This window comes from Mustela nivalis (assembly GCF_964662115.1).
Source record: "Mustela nivalis genome assembly, chromosome: 9".
NCBI lineage: Eukaryota > Metazoa > Chordata > Mammalia > Carnivora > Mustelidae > Mustela > Mustela nivalis.
In genome coordinates this window covers 119,357,145-119,379,795 of record NC_139028.1, presented here as the reverse complement: position 1 = coordinate 119,379,795, position 22,651 = coordinate 119,357,145, and the positions used below count along the sequence as shown (strand labels likewise).

Here is a 22,651-nt window from a genome sequence, read left to right as displayed (position 1 = left end):
TGGGAAGTTGGGTGGCGTGTCGCTGGTGCTGTGAGTTTGGGGTTGTGGCTTGGTGGCGCACCTCACATTTTGGCCCATTGTGGCCCATGCAGCGCCCTGCCGGCCCCTCCAGCTTTGGTGCGTTGCAGGCATATGAGCTTCTGCCCCTTTCTGGGGTCAGGCATGAGGGTGTGCTTACTTGGTGGGGGTAGTGTAGAGGTCTCTGAAGTTTCTGGGGTCCGTGGGAAAGCCGTGCTGTGCTCTGTGGAGTGAGCGGTCGATCGCGTCACTGAGCTGAGTGTGGATGCTGTGGACTTCGTTGTGGCTCCTGTCACCGTGGGTCCTGTGGCCGTGGACTTGAGAGTTACCGTTGGGGCTGGTTCCGACGTGGGCCGTAGGGTGATGGCAGGGATGGTTCGAGGTGACTCTGCAGGGAGCAGTGCTCAGAACATTCCTCCAGAGCTCGTGCCCTTTCCCCCTGGACCCGGGCTCCCTGCCCCCCTGACTGCTGTGTGCTGTGGGAGGGTTGTGGCTGCCCCCGCAGACACCCCCGGCCGCCCTGGCTCAAGTGGTCTCGCTGCGCTCACGGGGCCACTGCCTCTCCATCCACCCACCGTTGGTAATAGAATAGATGGCTTGTTCCCCTATGGTTCCTGGGCTGCTGGAAGGGGTTCTGCTGGGTGGGACAGGGTGGGCTCCCAGGGGTTCTCTAGGTGACCTGTCCTACATGGTTTTCTCACTAGTGTCAGGCAGCAAAGAACGGTCCCATTCTGTGACCAGTTATCCTCAGAAAAAGGCTTTCACGGAAACCAAGCCCTGGTCCGAAGCACGGGGGCTCTGAGGCACGAGTGAGCTCATGGCGCGTTCTGTCTGTGGGGAGGTGTGGGGCCCCGTCCCCCTGCCCTCCCCTAAGCCCCGGTCAGGCGTCTTGTTTCCCCTGGCTACCTGGGGCTGGGCGCTCTGGCGGGCCCCTTCCCCTCTGCCGCTCCCTCCGTGCAGAGCGGCCCCAGGGGTGGGCCAGACTCCGTCCCTGCCCCGTCCCACACCCGATGTCTGGGGCCGCAGGAACGGCAGTGTCGGTGGCCAGGACCCTGGGCCCCGCAGTGCCCGAGAGACGCAGCCTGGGCTGGCCGGGGGCTGTCCCGCCGAGCCAGGGCAGGGCTGGCGTAGGCCTGCTTCACTGTGGCACCCAGTGTGTGCAATCACCTGTGCTGGGCCTTGGCGTGCTGGGCGGCGGTGCTGCAAGGAGAGGAGCCGTCAGGAGCGCTGCCCCTCGCCCGGCCGAGGACCCCGGGGGTGAGCTGCCATGGGGGGCCGGGCCCCTGCTCCTGGTCTTCACCCCCATCTTTTCCCGGCCCCGTCCCCCCATCAGCAGCGGCCCGGGGGACCTGGTGCTGAGGCCCCAGCAGGTTGTGTGCCCACACGTCCCAGCCCGCTGGTGCAGGGGAGGCGGGGGTCTGCCCTGTGGCTAGCGACTGGGGCGGAGCGTGGAGGCTGTTGCCTTTCCTGTTTCTGCTGCCCTGGCCCAGGTTGCCGGGGTTCCCAGGAGGCTCCGCACCCCAGGGCACAGCCCTGCAGAGGGGCTGCCAGGAAGGAGGCTGGTGTGTGTGTGGGCTGGCAGCTCCTGCTGGAGGCTGGTGGGTGGGGAGGCTGGGTGGCCCACGGAGCTTACTGCAAGGAACGCAGGTCCCCGTGCCGTGGTCGAAATACTCGTGCTGGGAACAGTTGTAGCAGCCTGGAGAGGAGGGGTCCAGAAGGTGATGGGGACGCCCCCGTTGCCCGGGCCCGGTCCCTCCGCTCTGTCCACCCCCAGCCCCCGCCCGTGCCCGAAGCCTGGGCGCAGGGGCTCCCTGCTTGGCCCGTACCTTCGGTGTTGGTGTCTGGGACGCTCTGTGGGTACTCGGGGCAGAGGCATGGCTGGTAGTGCCACGTGCAGTCGGCCTCCTGGTCGTACTGGTACCCGCCGTCTCCCGGAGCGTGCGTGTTGTAGAAGTCGCAGTAGACAGCTGGGAGAAAGGGCTCCTGTCAGGCCCTCGGTGCGCGGGTCGTGGGGTCCGAACCCGCACCTGTGCCTGCCCCAGAGTGTGGGGTCCTATGGACAGGGGCGGGGGGCACTCACGGCAGAAGTCCGGGGTCCTCCAGTCCACACACACGCCTTTGTCCAGGCAGGCCTTGGCGTAGGCGGCCACCGCGTCACACAGGCACTCACAGTCGCCGCTGGTGTCACAGCCACACGCGTCTCGCACACAGGCTTCGTAGTAGGGCAGATGGTACACCTGTGAGAGCCGGCTGTCAGCGCCACCTGTGCCCGGTGCTGGGTGCTCGGGAGCCGGGGAGCCGGGCGCCGGGACATGGGGAGTCGGGGGACGGGGAAGCCGGGAGCGGGGGACGGGGCCGGGCACACCTGGCTGTGGCAGGCGGCGAAGGTAGGGCTGTTGATGATGCCGCACTTGCGCGTCGCCCAGCTGCGGCGGAAGGCGTTGAGGCTGCAGGGGTCCAGCGCGAGGCCGGCGTCCCCGCACAGCGGGCTGTCCTTCCACGAATTCACGAATTCCAGCTCACTGGATGCCACATAGTTGCTGCGCGTCTCGAAGTCGTCTTTCATGTTCCCGTTGTAGTTGCCGCACAGGCCGCACAGGGCACCCTGTGGGGGTGCTGGCGTCAGGCCGGGCGCTGCCCCTGCCCGTGGGTGGACCCGGGCCCCGGGGCGGCGCCAGTACCTGGCTGCCGCGCGTGACGCTGATGGAGACGGTCATGCGTTTGTTCCAGATGAGGGTCAGGTTGTAGCTGCTGCCGATGACGACGTCCAGCACCAGGTTCAGGGGGCTGGTGGCCACCCGCAGCCGCACGTGCGGGTCTTCCCCGTGGACCGTGCAGTTTCTGTCCGCTAGCACGACGGACACACCCTGTGGGGCGGGGCGGTCACGCGGCTGCCTGGCCCCCAGGCTTAGCGTCCCCTGCGCAAGTTCTCTGAGGCAGGCAGAGCCCATCTGTAAGGGAGTGCGTGGGCCAGGCCTGCCCGGGCCGGCTCTCTGCTGGGGGCCTGTCCTCTAGACACTGGGGTTGGCAGAACGTTCCAGAAAATGGTGGAAAATGCACCAAGGGTTGAGGGTGAGGCTGCTGGGAGAAAACCTTCCCTTCGCACAGCTGTCCAGCCCCAGGAGACACGGCTGCCTGCCCTGTGGACGGGTGATCTGGGGGCACCCAGAGGCTGGGACGTGGGGCTCTGGGGGCTGGGGTGCCCGGCCCACTCACCCCCAGGAAGATCTTGATGGCCCGGGAGCAGGTGACGCCCGACTTTCCACACACAACATTCTCCGTCAGGACCGTGAAGCTGGGCTGCGAGTGGTTGGTCCCGCAGCCGTCCTGTGGGGACACAGGCGCTGTGGAGGGGCCCACCTGCTGGCCCCTGGGCCCCTGCTCCCATGGCCTGGGCGGGCCTTACCGTGGCCAGGATGTACCCACAGCTGCCATCGAACAGGAAGCGCTGGCCGTCGAAGGTGACCACGTGGCCCTCCCCGTAGAGTGTGCAGGTGGAGGGGCAGCGGGCACTCTGCCAGCACGTCCACTGGCCCCCGGAGCAGGTGCTGTGGACGGAGGGGGCTGTCGGTGGCTGTACATGCATTCCCCTTGGACCAGGGCCTTGCTGGGGGGCCCAAGGGACAGGCCCAGGCCACCAGGGGCTCCGGGCAGGTGTGGCTTACCATGTCTTACAGTCGGTGTGGAGCTCTGCGCCTCGGGGGTAGGAGACCCCCGCAAACTCGCACGGACATTCCTCGGGGGGTACGCAGTGCCCGGTGGCGTTCTCGTAGAGTCCCTGGGCACAGACGCAGCCAGGCTCACACTTGGTGGGTACCTGCAGGGAGGGGTCAGTGGCCCTGGGAGGGTGGCTTTGCCGTTGGCCGCCCTCTCCCCGGGCCCCTCTGAGACCCTTAGGGCTCCCCCTGGTCTGTTCCCTGCGTGCCCCCTGCTCCAGGCCTCGCTCTTAGTGGGGCCATGAGGCATGTTCTGGTGCCTCTGTGTCACTCCTGAGCTGTTTTGTCCCCTCTCCAGGTGGTGGGGGCTTGGCCCACAGTCCTCAGGGGCTCCGACATAAGCACACGCCCCCTCCAGCTCCTGGCTGCCAGGGCCCCTTCTGACCCTCTCAGTCCCGTTTGGGCACCAGCCACCCTCATCACAGGGCGATGGGGACAGTGGGACAGCGGGCCCGGCCTCCCTGGGGAGTTTGTGAAAATCTCTCCAGGGAGAGGCCCTGGGGGCGGCCTCCACGACCAACTGGCTATCCCACCCAGCGGGGAGCACTCTCTGGGAAGCGCCGCGTGCCTCACTCAGCCCAGGCCTTACGCAAGGGGTGCCAGTGGCCAGCCTCTGACACGTGGGGGCACAGGCTGCCCCAAATGTTCTCTCTGATGACTCGTCACAGGACTGGAAGGTCTTGGGGGCCGAGCAGGTAGCTGCAGGGAGGGGGGCAGAGCTGGGGTGAGGGGCTCGGAGGGACCACCGCACCGGGCAGTCCAGGCCCCTGGCCTCAGGGCAGCTACATACCCAGGAGCAGTTGTGGGCGCCCGGGGCAGCTCAGCCTGCCGTTGACACAGTAGCTGCAAGAGGGGGCCCTGTGAGCGCGCCAGCCGCGGGCTGGGAGCTGCAGGCAGGGGGGCCGGCCCCCCAGGGAGCCCCATGCTCACCAGATGGCGCCGTTGACCATGGTGGACTCGTCCGCCGGGATGAGCCTGCTGCCGTCCAGGAGGCAGGGGCACTGGGCCTTGCGCACACACTGGGCCTTGTGGTTGAGGTAGGTGCCCTCGGGGCAGGCGCAGCCGTCCATGGGCACGGCGCTCGGGTGGCACTCGGCCGTGTGGTCCGACAGTGATAGGCATGTACGGCCGCAGGCCCTGATGTTGTCACCAAATGTCTGGTTGCCTGTGCAGGGGGTGGCTGTGGGGGGACTGGGGGTCAGGCCCTCGGGGTGCTGGGTGGGGCCGGGCGGGTGTCTGCTAGTGCCCGCGCCACCCCCGCACCCTCCGGCACGCACTGCAGTTGACGCTGTCCCTCCAGCCCCGCAGGAGGCGGCCGTGGGTGGCACATGCGCGGGCGTAGTCACTCAGGGCGGCGCACACGTGGGGGAGGGTCTCCTCGTAGTTGCAGGCCTGGTACACGCACCTCTGCAGTGGACATGGCATGGTAGCCGGGTGTCCGGCCCCCAGCCCCCGCTGCCCGCCCCCTGGTGTCCTCCCTGGCCCGCGGGCCCTGCCCACCTTGTAGAAGGGCCTGGGGTTCACGGTGGCGTGGCAGCTCTGGAACACGGTGCCGTCCCTCACCAGCACCGAGCAGTGGGTCTCTGCACACACCTCTGCGGGGATGGGGGCGGCGTGGGTGTCTCGCGTGCCCGGCCCGGGCCTCACGCCCACCCGCAGGCCTCCCAGGGCCCAGCACTCACTGTTGAGCTGGCTCATGGAGCAGGGGTCTATCTCGCGCTCCAGTGAGGCCGGGCAGTTCCCTGTCCGCCAAGAGTCCACGAAGAGCGGGGCGGTGCCCTCCACGATGCCCGTGCTGGTCATGAAGTCATCCGTCGTGTCCCCATTGAAGGTGCCACAGAGCCCTGCACCGGTCGGGCCGTGAGGGGGGCCAGCCTGCACTCCTGCCCCACCCTGTACTCCGAAGCCCCTGTCTTCCCGTCACCATGCCCAGGACACAAGGCTGTCACTGGCCCCTCTGAGGGCCAGCCTGCGGTCATGAGTGCTGGAGGTGAAGGACTCTGTTGGGCTCTTTCTGTGCTGTGGCCACGCTGGGCAGGGACGGGGAGGGGCTCACCTCTGGTCTGGCCTCTGAACTGGGGCCCGACAGTGACATACGCCTGGAACACGGGCTCCAGCTGCACCACGAGCTCCAGCCCGAAGGTGGTGGTCATCTGGAGGTGGGTGGATGTCTGCCTGAAGACCGTGATGTTGCCTGGGGGGAGAGGGGCTTAGGAAGCAGGCTGCTTTGGGGCCCGGCCCAGTGAGGTCGTAGGTGCTGGGCAGGGGCTGAGGACGTACGAGTCTTGTATGGTAGCCATTTGGTGTTCCCGCTGTTGGTGAGGACCTCGTCCCGAGAAATCACGATTTTGTCCTAGAGAGAGGGAGGCTTGAGTCACGGGGGTGCCGAGAACAGGGGGAGGCCTCCCCTCCTGCCGGCCCGGCGGGACACAGTGGGGAGGGGCCCGAGGCGGCGTGGCGGGGTGGCCTTACTTCTCCGGACATGTAGATGACGGCGGCTAGGGCGGTCTCGGAGTGAGAGTATCCAGACTTGTCGTACGAGGCCACGAGGGAGCCCCCATCAGGGAGCTGCGGGCTCTGGAGGGGGGTGTGAGGCTTAGTCCAGGGGTCTGGGGGTGCTTCTCGTGACCTCCCCCCACCCCGGGAGCCACATGTCCCACCTGGAGGAGGATGTAGGTGCAGGCGCCGTGGAAGCGATATGGCCGGGCGTCGAATGTGGTGACGAAGGAGCTGCCTTCCAGGGAGCAGTGCCCAGGGCAGGGCCGCTCTGTGCACACCCAGTGGCCCAGGGAGCAGCGGCTGCAGGCGGGGACTGGCTTACCCAGACGGCACCCCCAGACGCTGCTGGGCCGAGGGTGCCCAGGACCCCCCGTGACCCCTCGCTCCCTCCTGCCTTTGCCCTTACCACGTCCGGCAGGCGGCTGTCACCACTTCCCCGGGGGCGTGGGCCACGCCGTGGAGCATGCAGGGACAGTGGGCAACCGGCACGCAGGTATGGTTTTTGGAGACGTCATCCAGAACCATACCTGTAGGACACAGGTTTCCTGGGCCTGTGGCTCGGTGCCCTCCCACCAGCCCCGGCCCTTGCAGTTTCACGCCCCCGAGCCACTGTGCCCAGACCCACACGCTGCCCCTAGTTGGGTCAAGTCCCACGTCTTCCAGGGCCACCCATCTCTGCCCTGCTGCAGGGCCTTCCCTCCCCTGGGGCGAGTCGGGCCTGGCTCTGACGTGTTGGGAGTTGGGTCGGGGCCTCCCCTCTGTCTCTAGGTGAGTTCCGAGGGGTCCCGGGGCTGCGGTTGCCCTGACCTTCAGGGCAGAAGCAGCCGAAGGTGCAGAAGCTAGAGCAGGTGTGCTGTGGGTTGGAGCAGGTCCTGGCGCAGGCTGCGCCGCACTCCTGGTACACCTGGTTGGCCGGGCACGGGCCCACGGCTGTAGACATACAGGGGCTCTGAGACAGGGCCCCGGGCCGGGGGGGGGGGGGCGGGGGGCAGGGCCCCCGGCCGCCTGCCCTGCCCCCTCCCCAGTCTCCTTCCAGCTCCCAGGCAAGGTTCCCGGCCGTCCCTGCCGCCAGCCCCAGGACTCACAGCAGAGGCCGGGGCGCCGCCAGTGGCTGACGGGCTGGCCGGCCATGCTGCAGCGGCGTGAGTACTCGGACAGCGAGGCACAGGCGCAGTCCCGCCGGCCCCGCGGCGCGCACTCGGCCATGTCCGCCTGGCAGCTCCGCACGAAAGGCTCTTTGGGCACGCTGCACTCGGGGGCCACCTGGGTCAGCAGCTGGGCGCAAGTCTGGGCCTGGCCAGAGGACCACGCGGGGTCACGGGGGTCGGGGCCGCCTCCCATGCTGGCGGGAGACCCTGCCCCACCCTGGGGGCCAGCCATAAGCACCGACCTCCCCGCCCCCCCGCCTCCCCCACCCCCCGCCGACCCGTGGCTCAGGGGCCCCTGCGGCCTGACGTACGTGCTCTGCCTGTGGGGCCTGGGGCCTGGGGACCGGCGTGGAGGTGCAGATCTCGTTGGGGTCGTCCAGCCTCTGGAGGGCGGCGTACGTGTGGGGTTCCAGCGGTTTGCCTGGGGAGGGGTTGGGTGCGGTCAGCACCGCGGCCGGGGCCGCGGGGGCTCTGGGCCCGGCCCCCACCTACCTTCCTCGCTCGGGAACTCGTCCGCCCGCTTGCCGTTGAAGTCCCCGCAGAGACCACACAGCTTGCCCATGTGCCGCTTCTCTACCAGCACCTGCGGGCGGGCGGGCGGTGCTGTCAGAGCGCCCCGGGAACTTGCCCAGCAAGGTGCCCAGAGCCACCGTCGGAGCCCAGGCCCACGGCCGGACTCGGGACCCCAGCCTCCCCGACGGCCGGTGTCCTCACCAGCAGGTGACTGCCTGGGCCCCACGTGACCACCAGCTCCAGCTCGAGCTGCTTGGCCACCAGCTGCACGCTCCGGCCGAATGGTGTGATCTGGAGCCCGGTGCTGCTGTAGGGTAGGCTGACGACCCTGCGGGGGCACAGTGGTCAGGGGCCACCCCCTTGGCTCCCAGCCTCCCAGCCCAGCCACGTGGCCTACCCCACATCCTTCACGGAGATGACCGCCTTCTGCACGGTGACCGCGGAGGTGCCCAGCTCCACAATGATCCGGGAGATGTTCCCGCTGGGCCCACGCCGTAGCTGGACACTGAAGGTGGGTGATGTGTCCTCGCAGGTGGCCGCAAAGACGTAGTTGCAGGTCCCCAGGAAGTCATACACGTGGCCGTCGAACGTGGAGAAGTGGCCGGCCCCCCAGGTGGAGCACCAGCCCTTGTCTGGAGCTGTGGAGATCGTGGGCAGCGTCTTGGAGCCCTGTGTCCCCCCACCCCCGCCGGCTGGTGGGGCAGGTGTGGGAGTCCTCACCCCACGAGCTGGGCCCTTGGGGAGTTCATGCTCCTTTTCCAAGTTCCAGGCACTCCAGGTTGGGCGGGAAACAGCCTCTTCCCCTAGGGCGAGCCCCGTTGCAGGCGGGGTCTGCTCCCCACCCCCAGGCCTTACAGGGGCTCAGCCGCTGCCCTGCCTGGGGTCTGTGGGATGCCTGTGGCAGCTCGGCTCCTGCCCAGGGCCCCCCACCCTCCGGGAAGCCCGGCTAGTTTTCCTTCTGGGCGAGGGGCTGCTGGAGTTGCCTCATGGAAAGCCCCAGCCACGGCCACTCCGTGGTAGGGCCGCGGCACATGGGCTCTGCGTGACTCTGGAGGACGGGAAGCTGCCTGTGGCCCTCACCTGTGGGTGGGGAGTCCTGCAGCCTCCGGAGGTCTGGGCGCACAGAGGACGTTTTATTTAGACCTGTGTGGACAGGGGCTGTGGTCAGCGCTGGGACCGCCTGCTTCTGCCCTGCCCGCGGTGTGCAGCGTGTGGGCCCGGAGCCAAGGGGTGGGGAGGGCGGTGTTGGCCGTGGGGCTGACCCGGCTCTGGCTGTGCTCTTCGCCCTCTCACTGGCTGGGTTCAGCGCCTCAGCTGTGGAGAACTGGGCCCATCTGCGAGCCCAGAATGGCAGGACTTTGGGGCCTGGGGAGGGGAAGGGTCGGCAATTGCTGGTGGAGGGGTGAGAGGCCCCTGGGCGGCGGGGCAGAGGGTGAGCCTCTGTCTCCCCATCGGCCAGTCCTCTGGGTGGAGTTGGGGGAGGAGCCCTGGGCCCGCTGCGCGCCCTACTCTGCCGGCCCAAGCACAGCCGGCTGTGACCCAGAGCGGCCCCTCCTGCCCCCCGCCCCCGCCCCCCGCCCATGTCGGACAGACCGGCAGCCTCCACAGCCCGGGCTCCAGGGGTCTGTGGTTCTTGTGGACCGCAGGTGGGAGGGGCCCTGCTCGGGGAGGGGCCTGGTGGGCTTTGAGCAAGAGGCCACGGGAGACCTGGGGAAAGGTGTGCCGCCACCTGACAGCACAGGGCTGGGGTTGGCGTGTGGCTGTCTAAGCTGTCCTTCTGTCTGGCTGCAGCCCACCCCCCGAGTCCCCAGGATGAGGTCTGAGCCTCCCCGCGGACGTCTCCCTCTGTCGGGCTCTGAAAGTGGCTGTTTAACTGCTTCCTCCTTCCTAGACAGTCCTGGGAGCGAGATGACCGTCCAGAGAAATGGCCAGAGAAATGGCCAGAGAAATGGCCAGGCAGCGCCAGTCCTGTGACTGCAGAGGCGGGGATCCTGACATGACCTCACTGGTGACGCGAGGGCGGCTGGAGAGGGGAGGACTTGCCCGTGGGTCACTGTCTCCTTACCCCTCCTCCCGGCCTCACTGTGGTCCTGGCGCTCCCACCCTGCAGACCTGCGCGGGGCCCCAGTTCGGCCGTGTCTCGCACCCGGCCCTCGGGGGTCCTGACCCTGCCCGCTCCCCACTCTGCTCGGCGGTGTTTTTGGGTCTCTGGGTGATGTCAGGGAACAGGGGAAAGAGCCGGCTGCCAAGGGGGGTCCCCGGGTGGGGCGGGCGGCACACAGGCTCCAGCGGGCCAGTGCTCTTGCCCTTGTGCCCCTCCCCCCCACGTGTGCGCCACGTGGGTCCCTGTCTCTGCCCGTCCTCAGCTCACGACCCACCCCCAGGACACTTCCCGCGGCCTCCACCGCCCGCCCCCAGTGGCTTCACTGCCGGCTTTCCAGGCACCAGCCTCACGCTTGCGTGTCTCCGGCTGTCAGAACGCTGCCGGCCCCTGCCCAGGCCCCTGCCGGCGGCAGTGCTCCAGGGACCAGCCAAGGGACTCTGTACCTCCCGCTCGGAATGTCAGGACAAGTGCAGAGTCCCTGGCCCCATGGGGCCTGCAAGGTGGCCTGGTCCGCCTCCTCCAGCCCTTCCCAGCCCCGGGACAGGCCAGCGACTGCCGGAGCTTGCGCTGTTCCCCCTGGGCGCTTGGCTGCCCTGCCCGCCCTGGCCGGCGGGCTCTGCCCTCCACCTGCCTCAAGCTCCAGGTCCCCCGGGGCTCTTGCATCTGAACTCATGCTTTCGGAGCCTCTGGTTCAGGGGGCAGAGCCCACCAGTCCTCAAAGGGCGCTGGCAGATACGTGGCCGGACCACAGGACCGCTGCAGGACCCTGGCCGTCCCCCTCTGCTGCAGGACTCTGGCCGTCCCCTTCCACCGCAGGTACAGCCGGACGCCCACGGCCCAGCCATGCTGCAGCCCCTGCCGCACCAGTCCCCCCCCCCCCCCCCCCGGCAGGCTTCCAGGAGCCTCCCTTGTCCTGCTTCTGGGTCCAGGTCTCAGAGGGACAGGCCCAGGCCCGGCCCAAGTCCTGAGTGTTCAGAGCCACAGGCTTCGTGGGAGGGAAGGGGTGGGGCAGGCCCAGGGGAAACCCACTCGGCTCAGCCGTTCATAGCCCAGCCCCAGTGGCTGGGTCCAGGCTGGGGAGCAGGCTTGGGGGCCCAGGCTCTGGGGCCACCGAGGAGGGGGCAGTAGGGAAGCATTGTGGAGACAGGAGAGACACGTCCTCCTGGGCTCTCGGGCAGAATAGAGAAGACGCAGAGGGCTTGGTGCCTGCCGTCAGCGAGGAGGGGCTGTTCCCTGGCCCACCGTGGGACCCCTCGGGGCTGGCTGCCTCCCAGGCTTGGGGGTGCTTGGGGCCTGGGGTGGTAGCAGAAGGCACCAGTGGGTTGGGGGCCGGGGGGGGAGAGCGGATGCTGCTCTGTGGGCAAGACCCGGTGGGCGCTGGGAGGGGCGGTCCCTTCTGAACCTCGTAAAACGGTGGGGGTCCTGGGCCCTCCCGTGTGTTCCTTCGGCCCTTTTGTTTAATCCTGTGGTAGCCACGTGAGGGGCAGCTTTCCTCCACTGTTACAGATGCGGAAGGTGCGGCCCTGCCCCGCCCCGTCCGTCCTACAGCCCTCCCAGGGCCCAGTGGGGAGAGGGACGCAGTGGGCTCTGGGTGCTGGGCCCCCAGCACGCCCCTGGCCCACACACTCACTGGCGCTGAGGGAACTGTATGTCCCCGAGGAATGTCTGCCCGCCACAGCCCAGCATCGTGCCTCCCTGGCCGCTATGCCCAGGGCGGGGGTAAGCGGCAGCCTGGGCACAGGCTGGGCTGGGCTGGGCTGGGCTCGAGACCCCGGCCTTGGCCATGTGGGATGGCTACAGGGCAGGGAGAGGCCTGTCGTCCATCAGCTGCCTGGAGGCCAGCCCAACTCCGGCCCCGTCCGTGAGGCAACAAGGGACCCTCTGAGGGCTTCTGTCCCCCCTAGAGTGTGGCCGTGGGCCCCCACTCACCAGTGCCGAGCAGGGCCCCCCCATAGGACAGGAGCAGCAGCAGCCGAGCCCCGAGCATGACGGCGGTGGAGAGAGGTCACCAGTGGCCCCGGCCCCTGCCGCAGCAGGACAACGGGCAGGCTTGTGTGAGCTCCGCCGGCCGGAGAGGCTGGCCCTGGATGCCTTATGTAGGGGCTGCAGTCCCGGCCCTGGCCGCACCCACGGGGCGCACTGGTGCCAAGCAGGATCTTGGGCTCCGTGTTATCAGGACTTGGCCTTTGGAAAGGTCCTCGGGGGGCAGTTGCCGCATCATCATGGGCCTCCGGGCAGCGGTTGGCACAGGTCCTCCAGAGCCCTGCAGACATGTCCTGGGTTTGCTCCAGGCTGGCACGGCCGGGGCCATCCTGGGGGCGAGAAGATCTGTGTGGGCATGTCAGCCGTAGCTTGGGGCCGAGGGGCATTTGTCCAGGGTATGTGATTGAGGCCCCTGGGCACCCCTCTGCCCCTGTGGGGGGAGCCCAGAGTGCCGGGACAGCTCCTGGGGTGAGCTCTACCCTCCCTCAGAACTTACGGCCCTCAGAGGTGCCCATATGCTGGGCCCTACCCCACCTGGAGGAGGGGCACCCCCATGGGAGGACTCCCCGAGGGGGAAGCCGATGCAGAGTGCCCTTGGGGGTGAGGTTCCAGGGTGAGGCTGACGGCACAACCAAGGGCAGGGCTGGCCGGGAGCGTTGAGAGTCGCGCTGTACCCAGAAGCGCCCCCCAGGATGGTTTTCTAACCCTCAGGGCTCTGAGCTGCTCGTGGGCACAGGAGAGGGATGCAGTGGCCTGGGGGGCTGGCGTCCTGTCTGGGAGGACATCTCTGTGGAGGCTGGGTGCCAGCCTCAGGGTGCCGACCTCCCGAGTGGGGGAGCAGGGGTGTGCCTGCCACCCCCGGGAGAAGAACATGGTTCCTGGGGGACAGAATCTCGGGGAGCAGGGAGTGGGCAGGACACATGCCAGCATCATGAGGGGTCAGGGTTAAACCCAGGATGAGAGACATGATCAGGGCAAAGTCAAGATCACGGTCAAGGTGAGGTCAGGAAGCAGGTCAAGATCGGGGAGCGTTACGGTCAGAGTGAGCTGAGGTCAGCAGGTGTGAGTGTCTCAGATCTTGTGGGACCCTCTTGCAGGTGGGGAGCAGGTGTGGGTCTGGTGACTCTGGGGCAGGCTGGCCCTAGGTGGGAGCCTCTTTGGGACCCTGTGTGGGAGTTTGGGGCCCTGGTCCAGGGGTTCCCCCTTTCCTGAGGTTCTGGCCCCACGGAAACTTGGGGTGCAGGAACTCCCCGGGCTGGGAAGGCTGCGCCCTGCCTCACAGGCCCCCTCCCCCCAGAGCCCCAGCCACGAACAGTAGATGCCCTGTGTTTACCTTAAATAAACTTTAGGTTTTTGTTTTTTTTTTTAAACACTATTTATTTGAGAGAGAGAGCATGAGCGAGGAGAAGTCAGAGGGAGAAGCAGGCTCCCCACTGAGCAGAGAGCCCGATGCGGGACTCGATCCCAGGACCCTGGGATCCTGACCTGAGCCGAAGGCAGAGGCTTAACCCACTGAGCCACGCAGGCGCCCTGTAAACTTTAGTTTTGATAGAACCTTGTTTGGACAAAGAACGGCGTGTAGTGGGTGGCCAGCCCTGGCCAGGCGGATGGGAGGTCCCCAGGCGCACTCGGTGCTCCTGTCCCCTACTTCACTGGAAGCAGAGGTGGGTGGGGAGGGCACAGTTCTGAGACGCTGTGTTGGATGCTCTGGCACCCCTGGCTGGGGTCACGGCAGCGAGGGCCAGGGGACACAGCCTGGGCTCTCGGTCCACAGGACATAGGGCCGCTGCGTGCTCTCCCTGACCTCGGAGAGCTCACTCTCTCATCGGGGGGCTTCTGAAGCTCTGAAGCACGGGTGGGAGCGGGGTGGGCCCTCCTTGAACCTCAGTCCTGGCCAGGGAGCTGGGTGGGTGGCACCCAGGTTGGGGGGCAGGGGGAGGAGACGTGTCAGGTCTTGGAGCGAGCAGGATAAGGAGAGAGGCCAGAACCCCGCTAAGAAAATGTCCTGGGGCTGCCGGGGTCCTCCCCGCCGATTAAAGCCCCTCCTAAGGTGGGCGGCTGAGGCTGTGCTCCTCGGTCCCCTGAGGCCAGGGCTGAGGGAGCCCCAGGCCTTGCTATCTGCCCACACCCTCGCTGGTCCCCCAACTGCTTCACCTGCTAGTGGTGTCCCCCCCAGCACCCCCAACAGGCACCCGACCACAGGGCCTGGGCACGGGCTACTCGCTGCCTCCCTGCTGACTGCCCCTTTTAACACCTCCCTCTCAGCACCCTGCGCAGAGTGTGCCGTCCCGTCTCCCACAGTGCCTCGACCCCTCCCGTCCTCCACGTGTCCAGGTGTCCCATGGCCTGGAGGGTGCCCTTGCCTCGGGATGCGCCAGGGGGCAGGGACGGATGGAACCAGAGGCAGGGGACTGTGGTCATGTGCACCCTCTGGGGAAGGGGCCAGGGCTTGGGGCAGGCCGGGGGTCCCCATGTTGGAGTCCCCAGTGTCACCCCCCAGCAGCTCAAGGGGCTCAGGCTTGGCCTCAGCAGGGGTGGGGACTGGGACTGGGCTGCCCACGCGGCCGGGAGTAGAGAAGCCTGGGCACGTGTGTACGTGAGACTCTGAGTTTCCTGGAAAATGTTACTATGCGTTCCAGCGCCCGTCACCGCGGGGCTGGTCACGCTGCGTGTGCACGGTTAGCGGACGGCCCTTGGCCTCCAGCATTGCCCATGCCCGGGTCCGGCTCCATCCCGGTGGGGCGGGGGCTCCTTGGCGGTGGGCCCCATGTCCCTTTCTGTACACCGGTGCCACCCCGGGAGGCTCGTGTGTGCTGGGCAAACAGTGTGAGATAAGTGTGTGTGTGCGGCCATTGTTCCCTGGCCGTGGGGGTGACAGAGGCCCCTCCTGCTGGCCAGCCTTGGGCAGCGGAACCCGCGGGCCACACAAGTGTGTGATTGTCCGGCCTCATAGCCCGGCACAAACCCTCTGCCCTCGTTCTTGGTCTGCACGGCCGGGCCCTGAGCCGCACCCTTGGACCCAGGCCCGGCTGACGTGGTGCAGGGAACTCGGGCGGGCCTAGCACCAGCCCCTAACCCAGTGTGTAGGCTCTGGGGCCCTGCCCACCGTCTCCAGCTTCGGGGCTCAGTGGAGAGGGTGGGTGCTGGCCCCGAGGCAGTGGCTATCCCAGTAGCCTTGCCCTGACCTTGGTGTGGGATTGAGAGCCTACCTGAGGACTCTGGCTTCCAGAAAGCTCCTGCCCAAGCTTGGGGCCTGGCTCTCGTCCCAGGCAGGGAGCCCCCAAGACCCTGGGTTTGCTGGACTCCGGTTTCCAGAGGATCCCGAGTGCACAGTGGTCGGCTAAGCCCTCTGGGCCCCACCTGTCAGTGTGACGTTCTTTGGGGACGGGTGGGTATGGCTTCACCCCCTAAGGCTTGGCCCCCCGATCCCTGTCACATCAAAGGACTGAAAGCCATGGCTTTGGGGTGTGTTAGGGATTTCCATGTGGGAGCCAGGCGGTGGCTTTGTGACAGCTGTGCCCCTGTCTGGTGAGCTGCCACTACCTGTGGGAGTGGGGGGCCAGCGTCCCGAGGCGGGCTGGTGTGTGCGGCCCTAGATGCCCCACTGCTGGGCGCAGAGCGGGGCCGTCTAGATCCCTGGCATCGGGCAAGACTGAGGGGCTGGGGGCAGGGCGCCCCTCCTGTGGCTCCCCTGGGGGTCAGGCCCCGCCCCTAGGTGCCCGCTGCTTGGACAGATGGTGGAGGCCAGGAGACCTGGGTCTAGAGGGGACCTGAGACCAGGACCTCAGGCCTGCAATGAGAGTCGCGTGTCTACCCCGGCTCCGCCTTCACCCCAAGATCCGGGGGCAGCTGGGGTTCCAGCAGGTCCCAGCAAGTGCCCTTCCTTCTTTCTCCCCGCAAGTGTCATTCTCGAAACCCGGGTCACCCTGCTGCCCTCCCACGACTGAGCCTGCTTCGTCTGCACGCTCAGCCTCTTCCTGCCCTTGGACCTGGGTTTGGGGTGGCTGTTGCCCAGCCCTGGCCTCTGGTGGGGCAGTCTGAACACCGATGCCTGCGGCCCCACTGTGTGGCCATCAGGTGGACAGACGTCGTGTCTGGGTCTGCAGGAGGCAGTCGTGGAGGCCTCTGGGCTTGGAGGGCAGGTCAGGGAGTCCCCGGCAGGGGAAACTGTCGCCCGAGCTACTGGCTGGTGGCCGCAGGCCTGGTGGAACCGTGCTCCGGAACAGGGTGGTGAGTGCCCTGTATGGCCTCTCCCAGGCTCCTGACTTTCCGTTCCTTTGCTGACCTGACCCTGGGCTGAGGCTCGGCTGGAGGAGCTCCAGGGCAGCTCGAGCCGGCGGTGCTGGGAGAGCAGGCTGGGGCTGGACGACCCTCCTCTTCCACCAAGGCCGGGCTCGGGGGGGCAGCGGGCGGGGGCACCCACGCCGGACCCCTTGATGTCTCCCACCTGTGGTCAGGGCTCCTCAGAGTACCCAGCCCTCTGTTGGGGGACCCTGTGCGGCTCTCCCCATCCGTCACTGGCTCACTCCCCCGAGTGCCCGGGGCGTGAGCGCTCCCGGCAGCTGTGGCTTAACAGCTGTCCCTCAGCTGGGGGCCAGCCGGGAGCGGCCACGGTGGCGGGCCACCAGCCGCTGGTTGGCCCCCAGCGGCCCCCCGGCCTTGGCTCAGTGCCACCTGCCTCTCCGTGCCAGCGGATGTCGAGCGGAAAACAGATAAGGTTGGTAAGGCAGGATTCGGGGTTTGGGCCCGTGGCCGGCGGGGTGAGGAGCCACCCTAGCCGGGCCGGGGCGTGCTCTGCGCTGCCTCTGCCTCCCAGGTTGCGAGTGTGCGTTGCCACCGAGGCGGCCGGTGAGGGGCTCTGCAGGGTGGGGAGACCCAGGCCGCTGTCCGTGTGACCCCGGGAGCAGGTGGTCTGGTGCTGGTGGCCACCAGGGCAGGGCCGGGGTGCACATGACCCCGTGGTGATGGAGCATAGGGGAGGGGAGCCCCCAGGGCGTGGTTCCGAGGGGGCTGGTTCTGGCTGCGTCCCGGCTGCGGCTGGGGCGTCCTCGCTGCGCACGGCGGGACAGGAAAGCGGTCCGGTGTCTCTCCTCGCAGGGGCCTGAGTCCCACTATGGGGCTCCACCCCCACGACCCCTTCACCCCCCCCCCGATTCCATTCCCTTTGGGTAAGAGCAGCCACATATGAATCTGGGGGGTCGCAAGCAGGTGGTTCGTAACCGGCAGTGTGGGGGGTGCTGGCAGGACCCCCGGCAGCGTGAGTCAGTGGCAGATGCATCTCTGAGCTGGGAAGGCCCTGAGGAGCCTAGGAGGGCTTCTTGGAGGAGGTGGGCTAAAAGGGGGCAGCCAGACCCTCAAGGCCAGGGGCTGGGGCCAAGGTAGGGAGAGGCTCCCCAGCCCTGGGAGTGTGTGCCGTGTGGGAACACTGGTGAGAGGGCGGGGGCCAGGCCAGAGTGAGCTGGGAGAAATGGGTAAGCCCAGGGGCTCTGCACAAAGGGGTGACACTCCGATTCAGGCACGGTGGGCTGCACTGGCCCGCTGAGGCCTCCAGATGGACGAGGAGTGGCCCGGCGCCCCCTGGCCACAGCCGTTCTACGCGGCTGCTCGAGGAGAGTTTGGAACTCTCTGTGGGGCAGGTGGGCTCCGGGCCGGCCCGGGGAGCCTCGGGGCCTGGACCTGCTGCCTGGGGGCCATGCTGTCCCGCTGACAGCGGGGGGTGTCGAGCAAGTACCCCTGACTGCTGGCTGCCCGTAAGGGGCGGCTGCCGTGGGCCCCACCACACATGGGACTGGACGGCCAAGGCCCCGGAAATGCCCGGTCGGGGGGAGGCCCCTAGGGGTCCGAGGCCCCAGACCACCTGGCGTCAGGGGAGGTGCTGAGACAAGCAGCCACTCGTGCGGCCCCTCCTGCTACAGCAGACCCGCGGCCGCAGGCTGCTCCCCTGCTCACGGATCCTGACCGTCCCCCGGCCCTGAGCACAGGTGGGGGTGACGAGGACGGTGCCGACTCACCCTCGGAGCCTGGTTTGGGGCATTGACATCTGCTGTGTGCGGGCGGTGGCCTCTGGGGCCTCGGACCCCAGGTGCAGGAGGAGCCGAGAGAGGCCCTGGGGGACGGTGGCTGGACGCAGGGCGGTGTGGACCCCTCCGGCCGCGCAGCGAGGCAGGATGGCCCTCCCTCTCCCTGCTCTCGGCCTTCTCCAGGCGCAGAGCCAGGTCCCAGGGACCCCAAAACCTCAGTTTAAGAACGATCTCTGGAAGCTTCCCGAGATCGTGGAAGCCACAGGCCTGGGAGGGAGCCTTCCCTGCCGGCAGGTGAGAGCACGTCCGGCAGCTCTAGCCGCTGTAACAGCTGCAGAAGCCCGCTTGGGTGCAAGAGTCCCGGTGAGTGGGCTTCGGCCCGCACCCGTCCCCTGCGACCATCCCCGCCACGGCGACAGCCACCCAGAGGGCTGCTCCCCTGTGCCGGGGCCTCGTGCCCTCCGGGGCCTCGTGCGCATTACGGCACAGCCACCTGCCGCGGTCGCTGCACGCGAGACGAGCACACGAGTCGCGCCAGGTTGGTCTGCGAACCTGGCTCTGTCTTGAGGGACGTCGCTGGGGTTCAGCTCGTCCCCTTGTGCTGCCGGGCCTCCGTGCTGGCTCCCCCGGCTCGGGGAACGTCCTCCGATGACTGGAGCAGGCGGCTGGTGTCCTGCTGGCTTTTTCGGGACCCAGCCAACCCCCCGCCCCCCGCCCAGCACCCCCCTCCGCAGCCCTTTCCCCACTGCATGCCCTGCCCGGCGGGTCGGAGGGCCTCCTGCCTGGACGCCGCGTCTGTTGTCCGGGGCGGCAGTCGAGCTCCTCCGGTCCCCTCCATGCGGCCTCCCTCTCCTGGGACGACGGCTCTCACTGCCGAGTCCCAGCCTCTGCATGACTGTTCCCCACACTCTGTTCCACCTTCCAGACTCAGGCTGGAGGAGAACCCAGGCTCTACTGCTCTCCTTGAGGAGACGGAATTTAAATTTAAAAAAAAAAAAACTGTACTGTGCAGAGTCATTTTTTTATTGAGAGTCACTCAGTAAAATGTGGAAAGACGCGGAAAGGCCACAAGAAGATAGACACGCCCTTTGTCCAAATCCATGAACCTTGTCTGCGGGCCGTGCAACTGTCCTGGGGTTAGCCACGACACCAGCAGTGTCCACCTTCCGGGCCCTGGGGGCCCATCCCAGCGTGGGCAGGGCTCGCTCCTGCCGCGGTGTCCCTCCCCTGGCTGCTGGTGGTCCAGGCTTCCCGGGGCTCGCTGGTTTGTAGCCGCACGCCACCTCTGCCTCCGCTCACTCGCAACCCTTCCTCTCCCTGCAAACTAGCCCAGTTCAAGTTGCCCTTTCTCGTAAGGACGCAGTCGTATCAGATGAGGGGCGGGCCCTAAAGACCTCACCTGCAAGGACCCTATTCCCAAGTCCGGTCCCGTCTGAGGTCCTGGGGTCAGGACTTCCCCTGAGGAATGCGGGGGCACGACCAAGCGCCAGACATAGGCTTTTGTGCTCAGTGACATGTCGTGGGGTCACGCTGCAGGAGCTCCTCTGCTCTTTGGAGACCGTCCTGGCGGCTGTGTGGTGCGGCTTTTTCCTCTTCCGGGCACCGGGTGGGTGGGCCAGTCCTCCCAAGGCCTCTGGGCTTGCCCTCCGTTGCAGGCTGTTGTCACAGAAGGAGGAGCCCATTTCTGGAGGCCCTTTGGGCTGTTGCTGGGGGAAATGCAGGCCCCTGCCTTGCCCGAGAGGCGTCTGCGCTGTGGGTACCCCTGAGCTAGGCCTTTCTCCCCCAGGCCTCCTGAGCTGCTCACAGGCTGCCCTGCCCCGGGGCCACCCAGGGTACGAGTCTCCCTCTCCCTCACCTCGTCCTGGAGATCGCCGAGATAAATGTGGGACCCCGGGCCTGGGCCTGGACGCCAGAGTCAGTCCCCAGCCCCCAGGGCCCCATAGCCTCCCTGGGGCCCTTGAAGTCTGTAGGACAAGGGTGCCTGTGACCGCGAACCAGGGCGGCCTGCACTTCTCGCCGGGCTCTGCTGCCGCGTGTCTGAGGCCGGTGTTCTCCGGGCCCCCAGCCTCTCCACCCCCAGCCCTGACCCCATGCCGGGTACATAGGCAGCCCCACGAGCCCCGTCGCCGATGGCTGACCCCGTGCTGCATCGACAGGCCTCCACCAGGAGCCTCACGTCTGGTGCGGACCCCGTGCTGCGTCCACAGGCAGGCAGGCCCCTGCCAGCTGCCCCTTGAGAGCTTTCCGCTGACTTCCCCCCCCAGCCCCCTCTGTAATCTGTAATCAAAGGCCACATCCGCTTCCCGGAGACCTGTGCACGTGGCCACTGGCAGAGCCCCCCACCCTTGCTGTAGCTGGGCCACCATGGACCCTGGCCCCTGGTCCAGCTGTGGGCCCTGCTTCGTGGGGCCCTGTCCCCTCCTGGGAGTGGCCGTCCCTGGCTGGCTGCACCCCCTGGCCACGGCCTCTCCTTCTTCAGGGAGATGGGGCTGTCGGAAGCTGTCCCATTGTGGCTCCCCAGCCTGTGGACGTGGCTGAGGCCGGCTGGGCCCCTCCTGGGAAGATGGGAAGACAGCCTCCCTTTCCCTGGGCCGGGCCGTGTGCGCTTGAGCGGCTCGGCTGACCGATGGGGAGCGGGGGGCTGTGCGGCAGGGGCAGACAGGTTCCATCTCCTCCCTCCCCCGGAGCCCAGTGGTCATTCTGGGCATGCCCCAGCCTCACCAGCCTTCGCACTCATCATGCGTCCCCTGCCCCAGGGACCCACTGCCCGGACGGCCCCGGCTTTGCCAGGGTGGGCCCTGACGGTCCTCTGGGAGTTGTGCTGAGCCCTGGGGCCTCTGCGTGGGGCCTGGGAACCCCTCCGAGGACTGGTGTTGCTGCTCCTCAGGCCGAGTCTCAGGTAGCCCAGTGGCCCAGGCTTGGAAGCCGGTGGCCCTCCGTGGGATAGGAACCAGGCAAGGAGGGTCCAGGGCCGTGACAGAGCAGGGGATCTCTGGCCTCCTGGGGCAGAGTCCCCATCGAGTGTGACTCTCAGAGCGATGGTCCCTGGGCTGCGAGTGACCATCACTGTCCATTCAGCAGAGGGAGAAGGAGCCACTGTCCCACGGACAGACAGGGGACACACCTACCCTGCGTGCAGGCTGCAGACCTGCGTGTCCCTGTGGCCGTGAGTGGTGGAAGACGCCCCCGGGAGCCACACTGCACAAGGACAGAGGGCATCAGGTCACAGCGGGATGTCCTCCAACCCGGTTCCAGGGACGTGAGGCTGCTGGCCTGCCTGACCCCCGAGGGCGGGGGTCCCGACGGCGGGGCCACGCACTGTCACACTCACGGTCGTGCACTCAGGCCTCGCCCTTCCCACGCCCCTGGGGCCCATACGTGATCTCCCCGATCTCGCGACCCCACGCACCCCCCCCCCCCCCCGCAGGGCTGGAGCTGGCGCCACCTGCTGGTGGCCTCAGCACCCTCATGGGCCGCCCTCCTGCGGAAACTTCCAGTGGCCTGGCTCAGGGATCCCGCGGGACCCAGCTTGGTTCGGGGTGGGCGGAGGGGCTGCAGGGTGGCCTGGACACGCTTCGGGGTGCCTGGGGGCCAGGTCTCTGCACATCAGGCTGTCGGAACCCCTGGACCCAGAGCACAGCCCAGGTGGGCACATGGGCCTGGGACCTCGGGGCCGGCAGGGCCTGGGCGTGGCTCGGGGGGCGGAGGCCAGTGTTTGCACCTGAGGGACTCAGAGCCCTCTCCTGCTGCAAATATTCAAGGCCCCAGACACTGGACAGCTGCTTCCCACCCCTGCTGCCCACAAGGACCGGGTGGCTTGATGACCCAGGAGGTAGGAGCAGTTTCCTGAAGATCAAAGGAAGGTCACCTAGCCTCCAGCCCCTGGGGGACCCGTGCCCAAGGACTCGGGTGGGGTCTTCCCCCGTATCTTTCTGCTACGTTGGGTGCTATCCAGTCTCCTGGACACCCCTCCCTGCCCCATCACCACCCCAACCCCGTTCTGCTTTCCCTTCACCTCCCAGGGGTGCCCCTCCCCTGCCCCTGGGGCTTTGTTCCCCGCCCCCAGATCTGATTATGCCCCTTGGGAAATGTCCACAAGCTTTGGTGGCCCCCAGACCCACCGTCCTGTGCCCCCAGGAGAGGGAGTCTGGGGGGCTGCCTTGTGTGCTGTCTGACCCCTTGGGGATCCGGGTTTCTGCAGAGTGCGGTGTGGTCTGGGGCCTGGCCCGAGACTCTGCATTGTTCACTGAGTACCTGGCAAGTCTAGGGACATGGGGGTGGACTTGGAGGGGTGGAGCTGGTTTCTGCCTCCCCAGCCGGCCTTCCTGGCTTCGTGGGGGCTCCAGGTCATGGTGCACAGGTTCCAAAATCTGAGGTACCCCCTTCTTCCCCTAAAGCACCCTGGTGGTCAGTCTCTGTGCTGTCAGAGCCAAGGCCGAGGTCAGTGGTCTTGGGGCGCGTCAGCCCAATGTGGTGGGCCCCAGACCCCAGGCCCGGGCACCCCGGCCCCAGGGGGAGGGCTCTCTCCACAAGGCTTTTCAGGATGGGACCCCCTGGCGCCCCCACTCCTGGGAACACTGGCAGCGGACCCTGCCTGGTCCAGCTCTGCCCCTGGTGGGACCTTGGCCTGTTTCCTCATGCACCCCAGAT

General features: G+C 67.6%; 1 protein-coding gene across 1 annotated transcript; it reads right to left on the bottom strand.

Annotated features, from left to right (window-relative positions):
* Positions 1–562: 562 nt before the first annotated feature.
* MUC6 (mucin 6, oligomeric mucus/gel-forming) lies at positions 563–11,985 on the bottom strand (the record flags this gene model as incomplete). The annotated part of the gene is given in 24 exon segments (XM_082684197.1): positions 563–1,714; positions 1,845–1,985; positions 2,099–2,255; positions 2,384–2,731; positions 2,905–3,345; positions 3,425–3,566; positions 3,684–3,835; positions 4,324–4,553; positions 4,605–4,621; positions 4,665–4,914; positions 5,012–5,578; positions 5,791–5,928; positions 6,015–6,087; positions 6,207–6,311; positions 6,395–6,533; positions 6,640–7,007; positions 7,009–7,163; positions 7,319–7,823; positions 7,827–7,964; positions 8,096–8,222; positions 8,292–8,754; positions 8,975–9,037; positions 9,188–9,259; positions 11,928–11,985. Coding segments are annotated over 24 exon segments (5,382 nt in total). The 3' UTR covers positions 563–1,181.
* Positions 11,986–22,651: the final 10,666 nt, after the last annotated feature.